The 20,980-nt window shown below is 34.9% G+C and overlaps 1 protein-coding gene across 2 annotated transcripts in view; it reads right to left on the bottom strand.

The window, feature by feature from the left end:
• Positions 1 to 20,980, bottom strand: part of LOC145259925 (condensin-2 complex subunit G2-like) — a 157,853-nt gene that overhangs the window by 40,352 nt on the left and 96,521 nt on the right. For both annotated transcript variants that reach the window (XM_080117886.1, XM_080117885.1), the window contains 6 exons: positions 20,000 to 20,097; positions 14,979 to 15,107; positions 10,432 to 10,509; positions 10,190 to 10,260; positions 2,303 to 2,480; positions 1,631 to 1,801 (listed from right to left, as the gene is read on the bottom strand). In XM_080117886.1, coding sequence (XP_079974012.1) covers positions 1,631 to 1,801; positions 2,303 to 2,480; positions 10,190 to 10,260; positions 10,432 to 10,509; positions 14,979 to 15,107; positions 20,000 to 20,097 — 725 coding nt within the window. The remainder of the gene's footprint in view (positions 1 to 1,630; positions 1,802 to 2,302; positions 2,481 to 10,189; positions 10,261 to 10,431; positions 10,510 to 14,978; positions 15,108 to 19,999; positions 20,098 to 20,980) is intronic.

Here is a 20,980-nt window from a genome sequence, read left to right as displayed (position 1 = left end):
AGGGTTACATGCACCATAAAAATTTTTTTGTATTTTTATTTTTTTTTTAAATAGGTTGAATTCTGAACAAGAACCAAATTTTTTAAAGAAATTTTCTCAGTTTGGAATGATTTCTCTTCCTCTGACTGAAGATAAAACAAATATTACAATTTGATCTTAGCCCAAAGGCCAGGCAAACCTTAGTAGAGTCCTATATATTCTTATGCGGCGTCTTCATATAAAAAGGAAGATAATTTTCTATGATGTGTTGGCTTGGCACGAATGTCATTTGGAGTTTATGGACTCTGAATAGTAAATTAATTTCACTTGATAATTTTCCATAATTTTTGGTGTACACAAACTAAGTAAATCCATAAGTTTCCCAGATATTTTATTTTGATCTCATTTTTCATTTGAATCGAGAAAAAAAAAAAAAAAAAAAAGCATCAAAAAAGTTTTTTCTTACCAAATTAATGACCAAAAATATGGTTATAAAGACATACTTGGTGAGATAGAGGAACGTAAGATGATGTGAAAAAGTTAAGACATTAGTACAATTGGATGACAATGGCTTCAGTCAAATTCTTTTTTATTACTATTAAATTTTTCATAAAAAACGCTTTAGACAAGATATGAAGCTGCTTGATGTAAGGAACAAAAAAAAAAAAAATACTACTTGTAGGTTGAAAATTAGCCAACAATAAGTTTTAAATTAAATAGATTCTAATCCAGAAAGCACCCATTCTTTCCCCTTTGTCAGAAACATTGCCTTGGAACACAAGAACAAAATAAGGGAAGTGAAAGATACAAGGCTGAAAAAAAATAAACTCATGGTCCACTTTCTACTCTCTTTTTACATAAGCCCCAGAAAAAAAAAAAAAGTGACAGTGGTGTTTTGATTTAGAGACATTGCAAGTGTATAGGGTTAGAATTGTGTTGAATTATTATAAAAGTAAGACTGGTTAATCAGGCAAAACAATGCCAGAAAATCGGTGTTGCACCTGCATCTCTAAAACATGTTAGAATATACTCATTGCAGGATGGATAACATTACCCACATCATGAACAGAATATTTTTGCACTACTTATATTTTCTCTTAAGATAATTAAAATCAAAATATAATGATACCAAAATTTTATGTCTAGAATCCTTATTCCAATTTGGATCAAAATCCCTTACATGATTTTGATTCTAGAGAATGTCTAAAAGTAAAAGCTGAAACCTTAAGGGGGGGGGGTCTTAAGAAATTTAAATTCAACAAATCTTGTTTAATTGATGTGTGATGACTATAGATCAAATTCAATGCAAATCTAAAACAGTTGAATTTTTAAATGAAAGGTTGTCGCCATATTATGTCCCTTTAAAACTCTTCAAAATACTCCAAAGAAACTGAAATTTGAGAAATATTAATTGATGTCTAATAGCCAATGTGAAAATTGGACAAAAAAAATCAGAAGTATCTGAATTTTTGCAGAGGGCTTCCATTCCCTTTTTACCCCCTTTTGCATAAAACTAAATATAATTTCTATTTGGATATTTGGTTATACTTAGCAACTGCGACAAAATTCATAATGATCAATTAGTTTAGGAGTAAATCCTGTACATACATACACATAAATAGAGATAATGTACTGATTTTAAAATACAAACCAAGGCGTATTTAAGTTGTCCCAAAATATCGAGAATGTTGCTTTGGTGTTTATTCAGCAGAAGAGCTCGGCAATTCGGTTGCTCGACCACATAAAAGAGGAACTTGATAGCAAGAATTGGTTTGGGTACTTCATTGACTGAAAATCTTACTTGCGTCTGCTTCTTTGAGTGCTACAAATATAAAGAAATGTATTATATAATAAAGGGCAGTTGTTTGCATGAGTGTGTGTGTGTGGGTACATGTTCAGTTAAAAGTGAAAAACTACAAAACAAGCATCCACAAAGTTCTAATATTTTTGATTGGTGTTGCAATAGATAATATTTATAAATTGAAAAAAAAAAAAAAAAAATCATTCTTTGGGAGTCAACTAGGTCAGGGTTTTTGTAAGGGGTGAATTGGCTTTTCAACAACTTATATGCTAATTAGGAAAGCAAACATCAACTCATTCCTCGAAGAATCTCTTCTGTAAAGAAAGGTTGTCTGTGTGTACGGCCAGCGAGGAATGATGGAGGAGAAGGGGAGAGGCGAAAACACGGAAGGAGAAATAGGAAGGAAGAAGGTTTAATATAAAAATGCTACACATACTTTTTAATTTCTTCTATTTTTTTTTTTTTATGATCCTGGGCAACAACGAATAGCCCTGCTAGTCATAACCATCACAGAGAACTTACTTTGGATGTACACGAAGAATCCAGTTTACTCTTCATTCCATCTGTGAGCCATTCCAGGATGAGATCCAGTAAACCATTCATCTTTCCCCAAGAACAAGTCATTTCAATCAGGGCAGAATATTCATTTTTGCTCACAGACTCTTCATCCAATTTCTTCAATCGAGCGATACATTGATGGCTGAAAAACAGAAAGACAATTTAAAATCAACATGACTAATAATACCCAAGAGCTCTTTGTTCAAACTCTTCGGCTTAAGATTCACTGACAACACAAGTTGAAACAAATACATTGACGACATTGCCAAGGCTACTGCAAAGAAGGTGGACTCTTTCTACCGAGTTAAAAAATTACTCACACCTGAGAGTATCCTAGATCTCTACAAAGCCACCATTCACCCATGCATAGAGTATTATTGCTACATCTTGGCTTATGCGTCTACCACTAGTCTCCTACTCTTAGACAGGGTCCTGCACTAGGTGTGTCAGAAAATTCATGAAAAATATTGAATAATTCAACTCCGTCTTTCCAAGCTTATAACTACTCGAAAAATGTAATTCAAGCCCTAATTTTTTTTCAATTAAAGGAGCAAGGACCAAGGTTTCATTAAAAAAAGAAAAACAACAACAACATGGTTTTTTAAAAAAAAGAAGGTTTTAAACTTCAGGCTTTACAGGTAAATTTCTAAAAAACACTTTTTTTTTTGTTTTGAATTTGAATATATTATTTATCTCTTATCTTCAATTTGCGATATATAAAACTTTGGTGAGTAAATTAATTATTTACTTTTTAATAAACATTTCAAAATGAGGGGGGGGGGCGTGAATTTAAAAAAAAAAACGTTTGTCTAAAATATTATAATCGGTTTATTGGAAAGAGCATAAAATTTCACATTGACCTTGAAAATATTGTAAAAATAGAATCAATAGAAAAATTTTGATAGATTTTTAAAGTTTAAAAATTGAAAAATACTGAACTTGTAAAATTCAATTAATTTCATTACTGTTTTTTAAAAAATAAAAAAATAATATTTCTATTACTTTTTATACAACTTTAATAGTTTATTTTGGAAGTATAATTGATAAAGAAAATAAACAACCTACTTTTAAAAGAGAAATTATGAGTTTTTTTATATTTTATTCGCAGTTTCATGCTAGGGGTGTCAAAAATTCCTACAAAAATTCTGATACACCTAGTCCTGCACTGTCAACCACACTACTAACTATCTCATGTTGCATCCCTGTGCCTGTTTTACAAGTATTTTAATGGAATGTGCTCTGATGCACTCCTAGCATGATGCACAAACTCCTGACTAAGCTGAGAAGCAGCAAAATCCCATCCCTTCACTGTAGAGATCTCTGGATGCTGGAAACTTTTCTACTCTAATAGTTTCTTCCCTTGGCCTGCTAAACTTTGGAATTCCCTCCCTGTTTCCTGCTTCCTTGACTGTACTAACATGCAGAAGTTTAATATGAACAGACATCTGACTGCTCAACTCCCTACATAATGTCCTTGCAGATATGGTTCCAAATAGTAGCTCGTTATGTCCAAGTTTGTTTGAGGGGAATACGTGTAAAAAAAAAAAATAAAAATAAATAAATAAAAATACTCAGATGGCTTAATAGTTACAAGATGGGGGATTATGGGCTTGTCAAAATGTGATGATGAAATGACAGATGGCAGAAACAAACTGAAAAAACAAAAACAGTAGAATGACATTTAATGCCTGATACCAGCGTAACATTTTAATAAACTTTAAATAAAGGTTAGCATAGTCGTTTAACACAAACTCGCTACACTTGTGTTGCTATTGAGTGATCAAGAAACACCAATCATAGGTTTTCATCTGATGAGATAGAGCTGGGTGGCACATTTTTTGCTCGTGGACTTCCCTACTCATGTCTGTGCAAATTTCTGAGTGAGGATGTAATTAAATTCAATTTAAATCTGTTATATCTGAACTAACAAACAGGAGGTTGTGCTCATTATGTCTCCTAAAACTCTTTGAAAGATTTTATTTCGGGGATGATTTAATAATTGATGTCTAATAATTATTGTTGAAAATTTTACATAATGAAACGTTAATCAAAGATCTTTTCACACAAACACGTACTTGCTGCACTTGCGTTGCCAGTGATCGAACAAGAAACACAAATCAAGTCTTTTATTGCATCCGATCAGGTCTTCCTTCTTTTTATTGTTGCATTACATGTGTGGCCGTTGATCCCTTAATGGTTGTGATCTTCTGTTAACTTAAGCCGAATAAAACTCGCGTATGAAAACACAAGGAAACTTGTTGGCAGTTTTAAAGGTTTTATTGGAGAGAGGAATTTATTTACAAGGGGAGAAATCAAAATTAATTTCTTATAAAAGACACACTCAAATTAATCACTTCTTACTAAATTTTCTTACTTAAAAATGAATATTCACTTAGATCCTTACATCAGACACATCTGGTGTAGACGCTTTCATGCCTCAAACTTTTTTTCTTCTTTTTTTTTTACATACATGTGTGGTCTGGTTTTCATTCTTTAATCATCGCTTTTCTATGTGTGCCATTTCCTGTATTGCTGTATTGTCTAGTGGTTTTTGTTCAGTTGTCTAATTTAGGCAAATAAAACTCATACATTGCACAACGGAGACTTGTTGCAATTTCAAAGATTTTATTAGAGAGAGAAGTTCATTCACGAGGGGAGAGACTAAAAAAAGGCTAAAATTAATTCATTCTTAATTTTCTTACTTAGTCTTAAAAATGATCGATGAACACACGTCTTGAGGAAATTCACTTATATTTCTACATTGGTTTGGTCTGGGCGTTTCCTCACCTCAAATCTGTCCCCTGAACAGATAATCATTTCTTATGTAATGTAACAACGTTCTCAACCATTGATTGCCATGGCTAATGATACACTTCCTGAAAGTACTATCCTCAAGCTCCTAAGCTTAACATTCACAGACAACATGAACTGAAACAAATACATTGAGGTAATTGCCAAGGCTGCTGCGAGGAAAGCGCGCTCTCTCTACTGTGCTAGAAGGGAACTCACACTTGAAGGTATCCTCTACAAAGCCACTATTTGCCCATGTATAGAATAATGTTGTCACACGTGGACTGGTGCATCTGCCACTAGTCTCTCGCTCCTAAATAGGGTTAAAACAAAAAAAAAGAGTCATCAACCTAATAGGTCTCGCACTATCGACCAAACTTCAACTTCTGTCCCATCACCGAAATGTGGTATCCCTGTGCATGTTTTGCAAGTATTTTAATGGAACGTGCTCAGGTGAGTTTAAAGCATTAGTTCCCTCTATAACGTAAATACCCTCCAGACAAACCAAACAAGCAGCAAAATCCCACCCTACACCCCTTCCCCACCCAAAATGTTAAAAAAAAAAACATGTTGAAATAATTCCCCACTTCTTGGAACTAATCAAATCTATTATAAACAAATTTGTCAGTTACAAAAATCTTGTCTGTGTAAGCACATGCAATTAGTTGCTATAGGAACCAATTTGACCTGTTTACTTGCACAAGCAAGACGGCTAACTGTTAAAAAATGAGAGAAACTAGCCAAGAGGGAACTACTAGCCAAACCCACATAATTTTTCCATGACGAGTATGTACATCATAAAGATTTTTCTGTGCTTTTTTTTTTAACAAGTGTAATTCTAAATATACAACAAATTTTATGTTTATACTTGAAGGTATAAACATTCTAATTTCTTCAGATATTTTTTTTTTTTTTTTTTTTTTTTTTACAAAGGCATCACCACATTATCAAGGCCCAGAGGCCACTCAAGGATAAGGGTTAAAGAGTGTACAGTAGAAATTGGTCAATATAGTAATCATTAGTAATGAAAATTTGGTAAATTTAATAACTTATATGGAACGGCTCATCAAGAACTTATTTACTTTAGACTTGAACACAACCATATTGTAGTCAGCCGGAAAGCAGGAAAACGGAAGACAATTCCACAGGCGTGCAGTTCTAAGAAAGAAGCTTTGTTCATGGAATCTACGTTTAGGTTTAGCCACAGATAAAGAGTGGGGGAAATTATTGATAGTGTTTACAGCTAGACGAGTGTTTCTTGTGAAAGTTTGGCGAGGGGGGACCAAAGATTGAAGCTCAGTTGAACACTTTCCATGAAAATAACGATACATCAGAGACAAACTCGCAACATCTCTTCTGTGAGATAGAGGTTGCAAGGAGGAGAAAAGGACATCTCCTACGAGGCTACGAAGTCTATTTTGAACTCTATCAAGGCAGGACAAGTCCTTTCTAGCAGCTCCTGCCCAGATGTGGCAACAGTATTCCATCCTTGGACGTACCTGGCTCTTATATAGGTAGAGAATAGCATCAGCAGTGAGATATCTACTGGATCGATAGAAAGATCCCACCATTTTTCCAGCGGCCTTGGCAACAGATTTGATATACGTGTTCCATTTAAGATCAGGAGTAATGGTCAAGCCCAGAAGCTTGTCAAAACTTGAGGCCTCCTGAAGACGAGAGCCATTCATTTCAATTGATGACAAATGTGGATTAGAATGTTGATGATGTAAAGAGAGAAGCTTGGTTTTAGATGCATTAAAAGTAACCAGCCACTCCTTTCCCCATTGTACTACGTGCTCAAGATCAGAGGAGAGAGAATTGGAGAGAACTTGCTCGTTTACTGTCTTAGATGTGGTACCATAAATGGTAGTGTCGTCAGCATAAATGTCTACAAATGATGTAAGGATATGATTTGGAAGATCATTAATGTAGATCAGGAAAAGAGTTGGGCCCAGGATGGATCCCTGAGGGACACCGGCATTAATACTGTGAGCTTCTGATTTTTGCCCCTCAACTACTACTCTTATGAACCTATCAGAAAGAAATGATTTAATAATTGAGAAGACATTTCCAGCTATACCATAGCTAGCGATCTTATGAAGTAAACCTTTATGCCATACCCTATCAAAGGCTTTAGATATGTCAAGAGCAATTGCTCTAGAAAGATTGCCACCGTCGAGAGATTTGCTAATCCTATGCGATATAACTGTAATGACATCTGCTGTAGATCTAGCAGAACGGAAACCATATTGAGTGTCACTAAGAAGGTTATTTTTGTTGAGATGTTTGATTACTTCTGTATTTAACACAGATTCTAGCAACTTACTCATGACGCACAGGAGACTTATTGGCCTGTACTGAGAGGGGGATGAGCGATCACCTGAATTCTTAAATACAGGGCATACTGATGAGGTTTTCCAGGGAGATGGGAAACTATTCTCCTTAAGACAACGTTTAAACAGCTTTGTAAGTATGGGCGCTAATTCAGGTTGAAGTTTTTTGAGTACTATAATTGGAATACCATCAGGGCCAGTTGCTTTACTGGAATCAAGGTTTTTGATTAGCTTCGCAACATCACGTACAGATATACGTATATCACATAGCGTGTTTTCTGATACAGGAGGAAATATTGGGGGTTGGCGGTCTTGGTCGCAAAGGGTAGAATTTGCTGCAAAGTTCTTGACAAAGAGTTTGGCTTTGTCTGATGCTGACGAGATTACCTCAGGTCCATTGATAATAGTTGGGATGGAGCACACGCTTCTGTTCAGGATTCTGTTTGCTATTTGCCAAAACTGGTGGGAACCAAGCCGCTGCTCAGCTACTTTGGACTTAACAGATTGAGCATACAACTCTCTTGCGTTCCTTATTACTTTCTTACAATGGTTGCTGGCAGTCCTGAAAACGGCTTTAGTTTCCATACATCTATTACGTTTGAAGCAGTGGAAAAAGTGATTTCTGTGCGCAATGGCAGCAGCACATTCTGGAGAGAACCATGGCTGGCTGTTAGGTTTTTTCTGAAACTTTTTAGAGGGTATGAAATGGTCAATACCTACAATTAACCATTCAGTTAGGTCTAATACTATAGAGGACACATCCTTTTTAAACATGGAATGCAGAGGTAGATCAGATATAAATGTACGGAAGCTATCCCAGTCAGCCTTAGTGTATCGATATACTGTACGATGAAGAGGTACATCTGGGGACTTATTACATTTCATTTTTATCTTAATTGATACAACAGAGTGGTCGGAAGATCCAAGAGGCGACAGAACAGAAACTGAACATAGTTCAGGGCAAGTTGTGAGAAAAAGGTCTAGTAGGCTCGCATACTGGCCATCATTATCGGGCACACGGGTAGGTTCCTGAACAATCTGAGTGAGGTCATAGGCAATGGAGAAATCATGACAGAACCTCCCCTCATCATCGGTCTTGTTTGAGTGGGTCAACCATTCAACGTTGTGAACATTGAAGTCTCCACATACGTGAATGTTAGCTGAAGGATAAGTAGAAAGGACTTGGTCAATTTTCTCAGATATGCTTTGAAAGATAGTAACTCCACTGTTGTGGGGGCGATAGAGAGTAAATATAAATGCAGTAGTGTGAGCTAAAGCAACCCGGAAGCACATATAGGGTAAGTTAGGATCTTCCCTGGAGATGTCCCTCCCACATGGAAAGCTATCTTTAATATAGGCACATATTCCATGCCCATGGCGATCTTGGGGGTCAGATTTAGAAGTTAAGTTAGAGTATCCTGAAATTGCAAACTCATCTAGGGAAATAGCCTGTCCAATGCCAGTTTCACTTAAAAATAAAAGGTCTGGTTTAGTCTCCTGTAATTGGGTTTCAACCTCTGGAAGGTTAGAACGAAGACCCCTGATGTTGGAGAAGGAGACATGGTAGTAGGGGTCTACGTTGGAAGTTGGGGAACCGGGTTTAATCGTGTATTTTTTCTTGAAACTTGTCATGATGAAATTTTGGAATTTGTGGACTAGGTCGACAGATTTACTTAGAGCAGGACAGCTTTCGTAAAAATATATATATATATATATATATATATATATATATATATATATTGTTCTATTAAATTTTTGTTTCAATAATTTAACTTTGTTCGTTTTATAAAAAAATAAAAAAAAGTTGAATAGATATTTTTCACTCAGTAGTGAGCTTTGGAAGATTGCCAGTGAAAGAAATACAACCGCCAAAAGATAAGCGTTTCATTATTTCTAGTCGCCACTTTGAAAAATCACTTTCAATGTAGAGGCCTGTGATTGTTTTTTAAATAAATTCTCAAATTATTGTATCATTATTTTGAAATAGCGTACATTTTCTTTAAATTAATATTATTTGAAAATAACAAGAATTTATAAAGAATTTAGGTTAAACATTTTTTTTTTTTTAAATAAAGATTTTTTTTTAGAGTCCCTATACAATAAGTCTTCGGGGTTATTAAATGTAGAATGTGCTTATCCTGTTTTCCTGAATCTGATTGGCTTATTTTGTTCTACAGCATATCCACCCTTTTTTCAGTTATTTAATGTCAAATCCAGTAATTTGAATTTGGAAACAATTTTTTATGCTTCAAGTTCTTTTATATCTTCAAATATTTATGCTGTTTCGTTTAATTTTTTCTAAGGCATATATTAACTCTTTTTGATTTATTTAATGTTGAATTCAGTAATTTTGGAAAAAAGTTTTTTGTGCTTCAAGTTCTCTTTATATCTTCAAATATTTATTCATGGTGCTTGGTGTGTGTGTGTGTTTTTTTGTAGCGGAAAATTGTTATTTTTAAATTTGCAAAACATGACAGAGTTTTGGAAAGGGTAAAAACAATAACATCAATATTGGGTACATTTTATGTTCGGTGGCCAGTATCTTCAGACAGCCTGATCTAATCGCATCAGGCCCTATTAATATGTAATTTAACATATAGAGTATCTACTCTTTATCACATGTAAGCCAAGTAGTTTAACGAAAATCTATAATTATACTAATTTTGAACAAAATTTTTTGTTGATTAAAATTTTATTGTTAATTATTTTATTTTTAAATGAAAATTACCTGAGATAAGGCACCATCCTTGGAGGTAATTTTCCTGAAATAATCATTAAGGCTGAATTTGATTTCAAATCCTGAAATAAGAAAAATAATTTTTTAAGAAATCCTTTATTTTATATATATATTTTTTTTTTATTTAAATAAACTCAATTACTTCCATAGTATTTTTTTTTTTTTATTAGATTTTGAAATAAAAATTTCATAAAGTAAAAATTTTAAATTCAAAGATTTGCAAATCTACTTACCTTATACCGGCGCATGATTACAGGAATGGCCTTTGAGAATATCTTGTCCATTTTTTCTTTCATTATTTTACTAGAAGGCTGTAAAAGAGGAAGAAAAAAGAAAAATATATACTTTAGGTGTGACTATGAAATTATGTGCTCCCTTGCTTGACAAAAAATTGCCATTTCAGTATTCTTCTCGATCATCTTTTTTTGCCATGTCATCATCTCCCACATCAGCAACTGCTGAAGAGGAGCACAGGTTCACAAGTATCTATTTATCGATAAAAGTGAAATTGTCTGTGAGTGTGTGTGTACATTTCCCTACTAAACTATTCTGTCAATTTTCAGTCTACAGCAGTGTTTTCAACCGGGGTCCATGAAATATTTCTGGGTGGCAAAACATAACAAAATGGGGGTCCGCAACAATATTTTGGTGGCCCATGAAGAAAACCAACTCAGAATAGTTTTTATTATTAAAAAATTAATTTCTACTGTAATTTTGTATTGTTTTTTTTTTTTTTGTTCAATCATTCAAGTTATTTTAACTATAATATTTCTATTTTCCAGGTTTAACCCATTAAATTAGTTTTCATTTAAAAATAAAACTTAATTATATAATATTTCTTTGATTATTAAAACCTCAAAATTTATATTAGTGAAAAATAGAACATTGTCTTATGACCGATAGTTATGAAGGGGTCCACCAAGATAAAAAGAAGGGAAAAGGGGTCCATGAGTAAAAAAAGGTTGAGAACCACTGGTCTACAGACTAGAGATTTGACATAAGGGGTATTGAGAAAATCTTTTTAATCGGTTTTCGGCCAGAAATTTGGTTGTCAAGGAGTCAAAGTTCAACAATTTGACCTTTGAAAACTCTACCAAACTCCTTCGCCAATTTTACGTCTAAACACTCGAAGTTTCAGATGTAGGTTACTTGGATATGGATCAAACTTTTTAATTTGATTTGAGCCCAAAACAATAAATGTTAAAGGGTAAATTTAATTTGATTTGAGCCCCCAAAACTAAATGTTAAGGGGTCAAAATTGGGGTCAAAGTTAAAAAAAATTTGACCTCTGCGGTCTCTACCAAATTACTCAGCTAATTTTTGGTCTAAACATTTGAAATTTTACATAAAGAGTATTCAGACATGCAGCAAGCTTTTAAATCAATTTTTGGGTGAAAATTTGGCTGCCAAGAGGTCAAAGTTGAAAGAGTTGACCTTTGCAGACTCTACCAAACTCCTCTGCTAATTTTGGGTCTAAACACTCGAAACTTTAGATGTAGGTTACATGGACACGAGACCAACTTTTTAATATATGCACATAAAGTTATGAACAGTACATAGGCCCGCGCAAAGCCGGGCTGAACTGCTGCTAAAAAACAAACAAGAAAAAATACAGAAAACACAAACTTCAGAGAAACAAAAGACTAACATATTCCATATATATCGGTTTGATTAAGGGTACGTGTGTGACACCATCACGGGAAACAACCCTCTAAGCACTAACATCCACGTCTTGTGTCAAGGTCATGTTTGTCAGTTGACATCAGCTCATTTTGATCTGCTCTGAGCCACAACATGCGTTTAACCATCTCCAACGGGAAATGGTCCTCAACTGTTGCTAACTCAAGACTGTTCCTAACTTTTCTGTCCTTAACGGTTGTAAACTGTTCATAAACTAATTCTAAATATATGACCTGTATGTCTCGATTTCTTTTTTGTCTAAGTCACTTGCCACACCTTGATTAACAATCCAATTTCAGCTTCCTTTTGTGTGTCTTGGTGAACAGCTTCTTCTTTATTGTCTTTCTATAAGGCTCACTTCCTATAAGCTTTGTTCTGTTGATCATTTCCCTTTTTTTTTCTTCCTTACACATGGCGGAAAAACGTTGATAATATCACATGACCAGAGCAGCCACATAATTTGGATCAATGTAGCAAACATTTAATAATATGAAAGCGTTTCTGTGGAACAAACTGGATTTGAACGTGGCACATCCTGGTTTTCAATCTGTGTTGTTAACCACTTAGTCGCTACCATCCCAGATTTAGTCGAATAAATGATAATTTCAATCCATATAAAATAATTGGATGGAAATAGCTTTAAAAACCTTCAATACATCAGGATTTGCTAAGAATTTTCAATCGAGGTTAAATAACATTTTATTCAACAGTTTAAAAACTTCTAAGCCCCTTCAAATTTCAAATGGTCAGGTTTTTATTCTTTTAATCTATTATATAACATGCAGTAGTGTGTATATATATATATATATATATATATACTAAGTTGAGTTATGGATTGGCTTCATTCACTTATGCCTACACTTGAAACTATGTGAGAGTTAGGAGGCGAGAGAATACTTTGACCTCCTTCTCCTAATACCGTCGTCCACCTCACTGCCAGTACAACTTTATCGATATGTTTTTGATTTTTACGTTTATGTTAAACTAGCATGGGTGTCCAGATGTTTGGAGGTGTGTTGAGCAGAAAAAAAAAAAAAAGTTGTAGTAGGCAGACAGGCTTGAACCCGTGACGTGAGGGCGCAAAAGAAAGTGGAGGTGTGTGTAAGGATGTTGGTTGAGCAAAAAAGTAGTAAGCAGGCTTGGATTTGTAACGTGCCAGAGGAAAAAGAGGTGAAATAAAAAAACAGAAAAAAACTGTCTTACCAATGTGCCTACCATGGTTGTGACGTCACACGCAGTCGAAATAATGCTTTTTATGCAATGTCATGGGTACGAGGGTTGAATGACTTGTAAAAAATATCAGAAAAAACACCCTCCCTATACAAAAGTGCCCAGTTGCGGGCGGAGGAATTAATGTTTTTGGTCAATTTTTCGATATTTGTGGTCCGAAGGGTCGAGCTTCAAAATGATACCGATCTCGTGAAAATCCATCGCCTCTGCCGAAAGATTTTGTGAGACATACAAACATACATACATTTAAACAGACAGGTGAGATTTATATAATAGATGTTTTTGTGTACGTGTTAAAGATTATATGTAAAATAAATCTCCGTTATCGCTCTTGTAATAAATACAAAATTATCTCCCTTTATTAGACTTCTGTTGAAATCAATGCATGCTAAGATGTCCTATCCATTTCTCATCTGTTTAGTTACAAATGGCCTGCTAAAAATGGAACTCCAGGATACAGCATTCATTTATTGATAAAAGTCAGCTCACCAAACAATTCTTGTTATATTCTAGTGTTTTCTTGAATAAATGTTAATAGTAGTTATTAGCATTATTTATGGAAGATGCTTACTCTTTTTTTTTTTATTCAATATTCAATTTCAGTCAGGTGTGACCCGCTTTAAGAGCTAAATTTAATTTTAACCTCTAAATATATATAGAGAGAGATCTTGCCTGTCATTTCCAAAAGATTTTCTTTCATGATAATCTACACTAACAGAGAAAAAAAAAATAGAATAAAACCCAGAAGGTCCCAGAACTTTCCAGAACGTTCAAGAAAGATCAAGCGGGTTCTAGAATATTCTAATACTGGATGGGTCTCTCTATAAAAGAGGTTTTTATGCTAGCTCAGCAGTTGTTGGTTTGTTGACGTGATGTGTTCAACATCAGCTTCGATGTGATTCCAGTGTCATAAATACAGATGAAAAATCCTCTTTAAAGCACCCTGTTAACAAAACGTAACTTCTTTGGAAATATTTCTCTGATTAAAGATACCATAGATTAAATAATTTGAGATCGTTCTATGTGAATAATAAAACTACTCGGTGTACTTTGACCTTCTTCTCCTAGTACAGTCATCTACCTCACTGCCAGTATAACTTAAATATTGATACATGTTTTTTGTTTTTTTGTTTATATTAAATGGTTTTGTGTATGTGTTAAAGATTAGATGTAAAAGAAATCTTGTTATTCTCATTTAATTTAACCATGCAAAAGGCCAGATCTATCCAACTCTACTAAGTTACGGCTATCATCCTGACTTTCTTCCGAACCAATCATCCCACTCTAAGCCACATAAAAAAAAAAAAAAAAAAAAAAACTAAAATACAGGGTGGCCCACTTAAAAGTAGCCCAGAAAAATGTAGAAGAGAGGAGCAACATTCTTTTATCGTTTAAATTACCTGTAGTGTTATAAAAGATGTTGGAAGTGCTCTCGGTTGACATCTATGCATTTCTGGGCACGTTTAACAATGTTTGCAGATACTGTCTGTAGATCTCCTGATAGCGTTGGTAATTTCTTCTTTAGTTGATCTAGATTGTGAGGATTATTTGCATAAACTTTTTGTTTTAAAGTCCCCCAAAGATAAAAATCACACGATGACAAGTCCGGGGAACGCGATGGCCATAACCCTTTGCTTATTGTTCTCTTTTCCGTAACATGTCATTGTCATGAACTCGTGTCAGTGATCTGTGAGACGTGTGGTATGTAGCGCCATCTTGTTGGAAAAAGAATTGCATTTTGTCTTGTGGTGTCAGTTGGTCATTAAGAGAAAGACTAGAGAGATCAGGTTACTTTTAAGTGGGCCACCCTGTATTATTACTTTTCAGACATACTTCATAAAATATGTAATTCTACTCTGTTGAAGTTTACCTTAGCCAATTCAGGTTCAATAACTGTCCATAGAATTGTTATGGCATCCAAAAAGCCATGGACGACATTCATCTCCAAACTCAGAGAATAATTTTCATCATCCGGTTCCGGGATAGTGGAGGATTCATCCTATAAAAAAAAAAAAATTTGAAAATTAAAAAGCAAAATAAATCACTAAAATATTAGGAATACCAATTGAAAATATCTTTTACACTTTCTTTATACTCCGTATTTACTTGCCTCCGTCATGAGGACAAACTTAGATAGAAGGTTGGATTTTAATATGGAGAAAAGAGGCATTCTAGATTGGGACAAAAATAAAAATGGTCTTAGTCTAGAATGATTTCTTCTTTATTCACCGAGGACAGAAATGAAGTAATATCACAACAGATACTACATTTTGCTCATAGCACAAAACGTCTTACTTATTAGTCAGTTATAAGTTATCTCCCTTGTAATAAATATAAAATTATCTCCCTTTATTAGACTTCTTTTTTTTTTTTTTTTTATTGATTTTACTATGAAAATAGAGATACGGTTTTATTCTGCTTTTTCTTATGGACGAGATTCATTTCAGACACGTAAACACACAGCTAATAAAAGCATGAAATGAACACTGTATGCGTTATCATAATTCCTGACTTTATCCACTTTACAAGGTCTCCAGCTACGATATAGCAGGAAATGTCTTCTCAATTATTAAATCATTTCTCTCTAATAGGTTCAGAAGAGTAGTGGTTGATAAGCAGAAATCAGAAACTCACAGTATTAATACTGGAGTCTCTCAGGGGTCTATCCTGGGCCCAACTCTCTTCCTGATCTGCATCAATGATCTTTCAAATAACATTCTAAGATTATTCGTAGACATTTATGCTGACGACACTACCATCTATGTTAACACATCAAAGGTCGTAAATGATCAAGTTCTCTCTGGTTCTCTCTCCTCTGATCTTGAGCATGTGGTACAATGGGTAAAGAGATGGCTGGTTAATTTTAATGCATCTAAAACCAAGTTTCTATCTTTACATCATCAATGCTCTTATCCTCATCTGGCATCAATTGAAATGAATGGCTCTCGCCTTGTGGAGGCTCCATGTTTTAACAAGGTTCTAGGCTTGACCTTTAATTCTGATTTGAAATGAAGTACGTACATCAAACATGTTGCCAAGGTTGCTGGAAAAATGGTGGGATCCTACCGCTCCAATGGATATCTCACTGCTGATGCAATTCTCTATTTATATAAGAGTCAGGTACATCCAAGAATGGAGTACTGTTGCCATATCTGGGCAGGAGCTTCTAGAAAAATCTTATCCTGCCTTGACAGTGTTCAGAATAGACTTTGTAGCCTAGTGAGGGATGTTCTTTTCTCTTCCTTGCAATCTCTTTCCCACAGAAGAGACATTGCGAGCCTGTCTCTGCTTTATCGTTATTTTCATGGCAAGTGCTCGTCTGAGCTCCAATCTATGGTTCCTCCTCATCAAACTTTCATGAAAAACACTTGTCTAGCTGAAACCACTATCAATAATTTTCCCCACTCTTTATCTGTGCCTATACCTAAATGTAGATTCCATGAACAAAGCTTCTTTCTTAGAACTGCCCACCTGTTCCGTTTGCCTGCTTTCCAACTGACTACAATTTGGTCGTCTTCAAGTCCAACATAAATAAATTCTAGATGAGCCGTTCCTCTTAAGTAATCCAATTTAACAAATATCCACTCCTATGTAAAATCATCTCAAGCATCAATAGAAAATCTATATAATAAAATTGATCAGTTTGTAGATTTTCATCATCAATAGTTTTGATTCTGACTAGCCATGTTAGTCCATGTTCTGTAGAGCAATAAAATACAATTCAACTTAATTTCTTCTAGAAAATAATTTGTCCAGATCAGATTAGATTGACTTTTTTGTATAGTCACCATTTAAAAAGGAAATGAGGAGACAGCATTTGTTTACTACAGACAATTTGGAAAAGAAAAAAAATATTGTGGAAAAACAAAACAGAGCTGTCCATATTTGTCCATTAGACTTACTTTGTTTAGTTTTGAAAAAACAAACACAAAAACATTGCAATTAAATACAGTTATGGGTAACACCAGATAAGTATAGCAAATTTATTATGTAATCATCCATTAAGTACTATATCATATACTTTAAGGCAGCCAGTCTCAACCTTTTCTCCATTTTTGACCCCTTGGTTTTATATATTTCTCCATCCGCATTCAAAAAATTCATAGCCATAGTACTTTTTTTTTTTTTAAACATATTTTCTAGCGTTTTTAATAAATTTGATAATGGTTTCTGTAATACAACACAAGGGACAGCAGAATTTCTTAGAAACACTAACAAAGCCGTCTCAATTGAAAGTCATGCATGAATTTGTTTGAGAGAGATTGGAAATATTTTCTCCTGTATCAGAAAACACGCTATGTGATATACATATATCTGTACATGATGTTGCCAAGCTAATCAAAAACCTTGATTCCAGTAAAGCAACTGGCCATGACGGTATTCCAATTATAGTACTCAAAAAACTTCAACCAGAACTAGCGCCCATACTTACAAAACTGTTTAAACGTTGTCTTAAGGAGAATAGCTTCCTATCACCCTGGAAAATCTCATTAGTATGCCCTGTATTTAAGAACTCAGGTGATCACTCATCCCCCTCTCAGTACAGGCCAATAAGTCTCCTGTGCGTCATGAGTAAGTTGCTGGAATCTGCGTTAAATACAGAAGTAATCAACCATCTCAACAAAAATAACCTTCTTAGTGACACTCAATACGGTTTCCGTTCTGCTAGATCTACAGATGTGCTTACAGTTATATCTCATAGGATTATCAAATCTCTCGACGGAGGCAACCTTTCTAGGGCAATTGCTCTTGACATATCTAAGGCCTTTGATAGGGTATGGCATAAAGGTTCACTTCAAAAAATCTCTAGCTATGGTATAGCTGGAAATGTCTTCTCAATTATTAAATCATTTCTTTCTGATAAGGTTCATAAGAGTAGTAGTTGAGGGGCAAAAGTCAGAAGCTCACAGTATTAATGCTGGTGTCCCTCAGGGGTCCATCCTGGGCCCAATTCTTTTCCTGATCTACATTAATGATCTTCCAAATCACATCCTTACATCATTTGTAGACATTTATGCTGATGACACTACCATCTATGGTAGCACATCTAAGACAATAAACGACCAAGTTCTTTCCGATTGTCTCTCCTCTGATCTTGAGCACATGGTACAACGGGGAAAGAGGTGGCTGGTTACTTTTAATGTATCTAAAACCAAGCTTTTATCATTGCATCATCAACGCTCTGATCCTCATCTGGCATCAATTGAAATGAATGGCTCTCGTCTTGGGGAGGCCTCATGTTTTGACAAGCTTCTGGGCTTGATCTTTACTCCTGATCTGAAATGGAACACATACATTAAATCCGTTTCTAAGGCCACTGGAAAAATGGTGGGATCCTTCTATCGATCCAGTAGATATCTCACTGCTGATGCAATTCTCTATCTATATAAGAGCCAGGTACGTCCAGGGATAGAGTACTGTTGCCACATCTGGACAGGAGCTGCTAGAAAGAACTTATCCTGCCTTGATAGAGTTCAAAATAGACTTTATAGTCTCGTAGGAGATGTCCTTTTCTCTTCCCTGCAACCTCTATCTCACAGAAGAGATATTGTGAGTTTGTATTTGCTTTATCGCTATTTTCATGGAAAGTGTTTGACTGAGCTTCAGTCTATGGTGCCCCCTCGCCAAACTTTCACAAGAAACACTAGTCTAGCTGAAAACACTATCAATAATTCCCCCCACTCTTTATCTGTGCCTAAACCTAAACGCAGATTCCATGAACAAAGCTTCTTTCTTAGAACTGCACGCCTGTGGAATTGTCTTCCGTTTTCCTGCTTTCCGGCTGACTACAATGTGGTTGTCTTCAAGTCTAATGTAAATAAGTTCTTGATGAGCCGTTCCATATAAGTTAACAAATTTACCGAATTTTTATTACTAATGATTACTATATTGTCCAATTTCTACTATACACTCTTTAACCCTTATCCTTGAGTGGCCTGTTGGCCTTGATAATGTGGTGATGCCTGTGTAAAAAAAGAAAAAGAAAAACACCAACATTCCATTATCCATAAGACAAAACAATAGATGAAGTAAAAAAGAATGTAATTTGAAATTCTGACAACACTAGAACAATTAAGAAAATGGAGAAAAAGGGGTCAGAAGATGTGGAATGATATAAACAAGTATAAACAATAATAAAATGGGAGAGATGGAATATGACAAAGATGCACTGGGCCAGAATTTATGCGAATATTCAATTATTGTCAGACATTTTACATGCAAAACAAATGAGACGGGAGGTTGGACAACTTTGCAAGACAACAACACAAACGTACAAATGAGATTTTCCTCCTCCTTACATTGTAAATGAAATTTATAACTCATCAAAATTGAAATTTGATCTTTCTTATAGAATTTTTATCTCATATTCACATTTAACATAACATCTGATTAGATAATTTTATAATCGAGGAGGAGAAGGGCAGATGAAAAAGAAGGGTTGATGTGACATAAAGACAGGAAAAGAAAAAAGAACTAAAAAGAAAAAGACGAAAGAGGAGGCGACAAAGACAGAGGAGGAGGAGGAGACACAGACAAAGAAGGAAGAGGAGGAGGAGGAGACACAGACGGAGGAGGAGATACAGACAAAGGAGGAGGAGACAGAGGGGGAGGATGAGGAGACACGGGAGGAGGAGGAGACACAGACAGAGGAGGAGGAGACAAAAACAGAGGAGAAGGAGGAGACAGAGAAGAAAGAGGGTGGAGAGGAGATGACGAAGGAGGAGGAGACAAAACAAAGGAGGAGGAGGAGACAAAGAAGAAGGTAGAATAGAAAGTGGAAAAGAAAGTCAAGAAGGGTTGGCATGAGGAAGAGAAAAGGAGAAAATGAAAAAAGGGCCAACAAGATGGAGAAGGGAAAGAGAAATTGATAAAAAGGGAAACGATACTGACCTTCTGACTATCATTTTCTTGGAAAGATTCTTCGTTTGCCGCCTTTTCATTCCTTACACTTCTCAGGATGCAGCCACAAAGCAAAACGATGAAAGATACTGAAAAATAAACAACTTTTCAACTTTTTGCATATAAACTGATGAGAAAAATTAAATTGCAATAACGGCATTCAAAGAATACATGGTTATGGGAGGTTGGAGGTCATATTAGGTCGATGTGTGGAGCTCAAACAAAAGATCCATGTTGAATATATGTCAGTGGATGTGAGAAGATAGTTTTCACTGGGATTTGCTGTTTCTAAAAAAAACTCAAATTTGTTTGAAAATGATTTTCTTTACAAAATTAAAACTATTCGATCAATTTACATGACATTTTGTGTACAATATTTTTTGTTACGTGTGCATATATCAGACAGATTTTTTTTTTTTTTGATTTTGAGGTGTGTGTGTGTGTGTGTGTGTGGAGGGGTGTGTGTGCAGTTTTCCGGCATCTGAGAATTTCTACAATAATGGGGTGGAATTCTGCTGGTAGTCAGGTTGGTTGGGAATATTTTTGTTAGGAAAAATTCATTAGAGCACATTCTGTGGAAGTACTTGTAAAACGAGTGCAGGGATACAACATTGCAGTGATTAGAGATGAGCTGGAGGTTGGTAGACAACGAAGGACCTATTAGGTTAGAAATTCTTTTTTGCATCCTTTCCAAGAGGGAGAGATTATTGTACCAGATCCATTAACTTCATGCACGAGTGAATTTTGCAGTAAAACAGAGATGACTTGTTAGTTATTGAAATTCACCGAGTTCTATTGGACTACTTATAAAGTCCATAAAATGAACTATTTACAAAAATATTATGCTTATTATTATGGCAGATTTATTAAAAAAAAACAAAAAAAAAACAAAAACAAAAAAAAAAGCACATCAAGAATTATTAGAAAATGTTACGTATAAAGGGTTACACGTAAGTAGCAATTAATTTAGCT

Source organism: Euprymna scolopes, chromosome 35 (genome assembly GCF_053919585.1).
Source record: "Euprymna scolopes isolate OS-2025 chromosome 35, ASM5391958v1, whole genome shotgun sequence".
Lineage (NCBI taxonomy): Eukaryota > Metazoa > Mollusca > Cephalopoda > Sepiida > Sepiolidae > Euprymna > Euprymna scolopes.
This window is presented reverse-complemented; position numbering and strand designations above follow the sequence as displayed.